The sequence below is a fragment of the Arachis ipaensis genome, chromosome B03 (assembly GCF_000816755.2).
Source record: "Arachis ipaensis cultivar K30076 chromosome B03, Araip1.1, whole genome shotgun sequence".
Classification (NCBI taxonomy): Eukaryota; Viridiplantae; Streptophyta; class Magnoliopsida; order Fabales; family Fabaceae; genus Arachis; species Arachis ipaensis.
The window spans coordinates 49661639-49663664 of record NC_029787.2 but is presented as its reverse complement, the minus strand read 5'-3'; the positions used below and the strand labels follow the sequence as shown (position 1 = coordinate 49663664).

Genomic DNA, 2026 nt, shown 5'->3' with positions numbered 1-2026 from the left:
TTATTTTTAATTGCATGTTACTTCCATAAACTTTATGTTTTGTATGGCTGTGTGCTTTAGTATCCTAAACATTAAAATCTGCACACCAATCTTTAAAATTTTTCTAAACGTGTATTTTATCTAAATAAGGGCACTATATCCTCTTGAGACTTGAATGATTGATTTTGCGCAAATTGCATCCTCACTTTCTTAAATATGTTGATTTCCCGTCCAAAATTTTGATGAATTTGTGTTATTTTTTATGATTATTCAAAAAAGTGAGTTCAAACGAGTCAATTTGAACATTTGGAAAAATTCAATAAGTAGTACAAAACTACAAATATCATTTCTGTTTTGGTTTAAAGTACGTAGGTGTTTAAAAAAAAAAAAAAGAAAAATAATTAGAAATGTAGCATTGCTTCTCATGGACTTTGCGTAATTCAGCGGCCATCTACATATTTTAGTAAATCATCATATAGTTAACGTTAGGTTAAATTATTCTATTAATTTGCATAATTTTTTAAAATTTATAATTAAATTTTTTTTAATAAATATTATAAAAATATTTTTAAATTTAAAATTAGTATAAAAATCTATCTAATTAAAAAATTTTAAATAATAAAAATTTAATTATAAATTTAATAAAACTATAAACACTAATAACGTTATATATCTACATAAATGGTGAGAATGGTGGTGACAAAATTTTCACATGTGCAGGCTTTCACGTCGCATTAGTGCTATGGCTTGAAAGAGAAGAATGTTATATGTATCCAGAATGAAGATGCATGGTGCTGCATCAACAATTCCATATCTCAGCTTTACACTTAATACTATAGATTTGTTATTTGTTATTTTTCTTTTCTCAGCTTTTCACATGGAGCTTTTTCCCCTGTAATGTTTAAACTAGGAATTTTCATGTATGATATTGGATTATCATTTTCTTTCGATAACATGAAACAACACATAACATCTCGTTGTCTTACACTATTAACCAAAAGCTCAAGGCTCAATTACAAGAACTAGCTAAACTAATTAACATTTCATAATTTATTAAAGAAGGAAGTCAATTAATTAAAGCACATCAGAACTAAAAAATCAGAAGAAAATTCAAAGATAGAAAGGAAGTAGATTACTGTCTGCTTCGAGATCACTGCCGAAATCGTCATGGACGGAGTAGTTGTCGGCAGAGGGAAGTGGATCCTGAAGCAACTAGGTTTTGATAATTTGTGGAGTGCAAGATGTAGTGCTGATCAAATTAGAGTTGGAGACGACACCGAAGGACTTGTAGTTCCAAGTTATGACTCCCAGGTCGTCCCAAGTGGAGTCGAGATTCGCCACTGGTTTTGTCAGTTTTGACAGAATGAAAAATTCCGACTTAAAAAGTAAAATAGGAGAGGAGAAGGATGACGGGGTGTAAAAGAGGTGGCAGAGGGTGGGAGAAATTAGGTCGAAGGAGAGGGAGAGAAGGATAGAGAGAGTTGAGGATGAGAGTAGAGGAGAGAGGGATGACAAGAAGAGTTTGAAGGAGAAGAGTATGGTGGAGAGGGAAGGGAATAAGGAGAGGATGGTGGTAGAGGTGTAATGTTTGGGGTCAAAGAGGGACCGAATTGGGTCCAGCATGGCACATACATGATAGCCTCATCAACATTGAAATAATTGAGTCATCACTAGAAATGAGTACAGAGATGACTATGGTGTTTAGAGCTCAATTTGAAAAATTATTATAGTAAAATTGGAACCTTAAAAGTCAAATTGAGTAATCCTGTAAATCTTATGGACTATTATAAAAATTTACTCAATGAAATCACAACTCACAAGTTTCATTAAGTAACCCATCTAATTACGCTTAATACGAGTCTAAATTATTTAGTATATTTACTTTACCTTTAAAATTGTTGTTGACTCTGGCTCTCTATTTCTTTTTAATTAGATTTGGATATTAATTCTATCCAATAATAACAATATAAAAGTGTGTTATGTAGTGAAGAGGTTTAAAGTAAGGTTAACAGTGATTATGGTAGTTGAATGAGATATAAGGATAAAA

General features: G+C 31.4%; 1 protein-coding gene across 1 annotated transcript in view; it reads left to right on the top strand.

Moving 5' to 3' along the window:
• The window catches only part of LOC107630444 (photosystem I chlorophyll a/b-binding protein 6, chloroplastic), a 3903-nt gene extending 2936 nt beyond the window's left edge, over positions 1 to 967 (top strand). Inside the window, exon 5 of the mRNA XM_016333567.2 lies at positions 700 to 967. Within this exon, the coding sequence (XP_016189053.1) occupies positions 700 to 717 (18 nt within the window). The 3' untranslated portion in view covers positions 718 to 967. The remainder of the gene's footprint in view (positions 1 to 699) is intronic.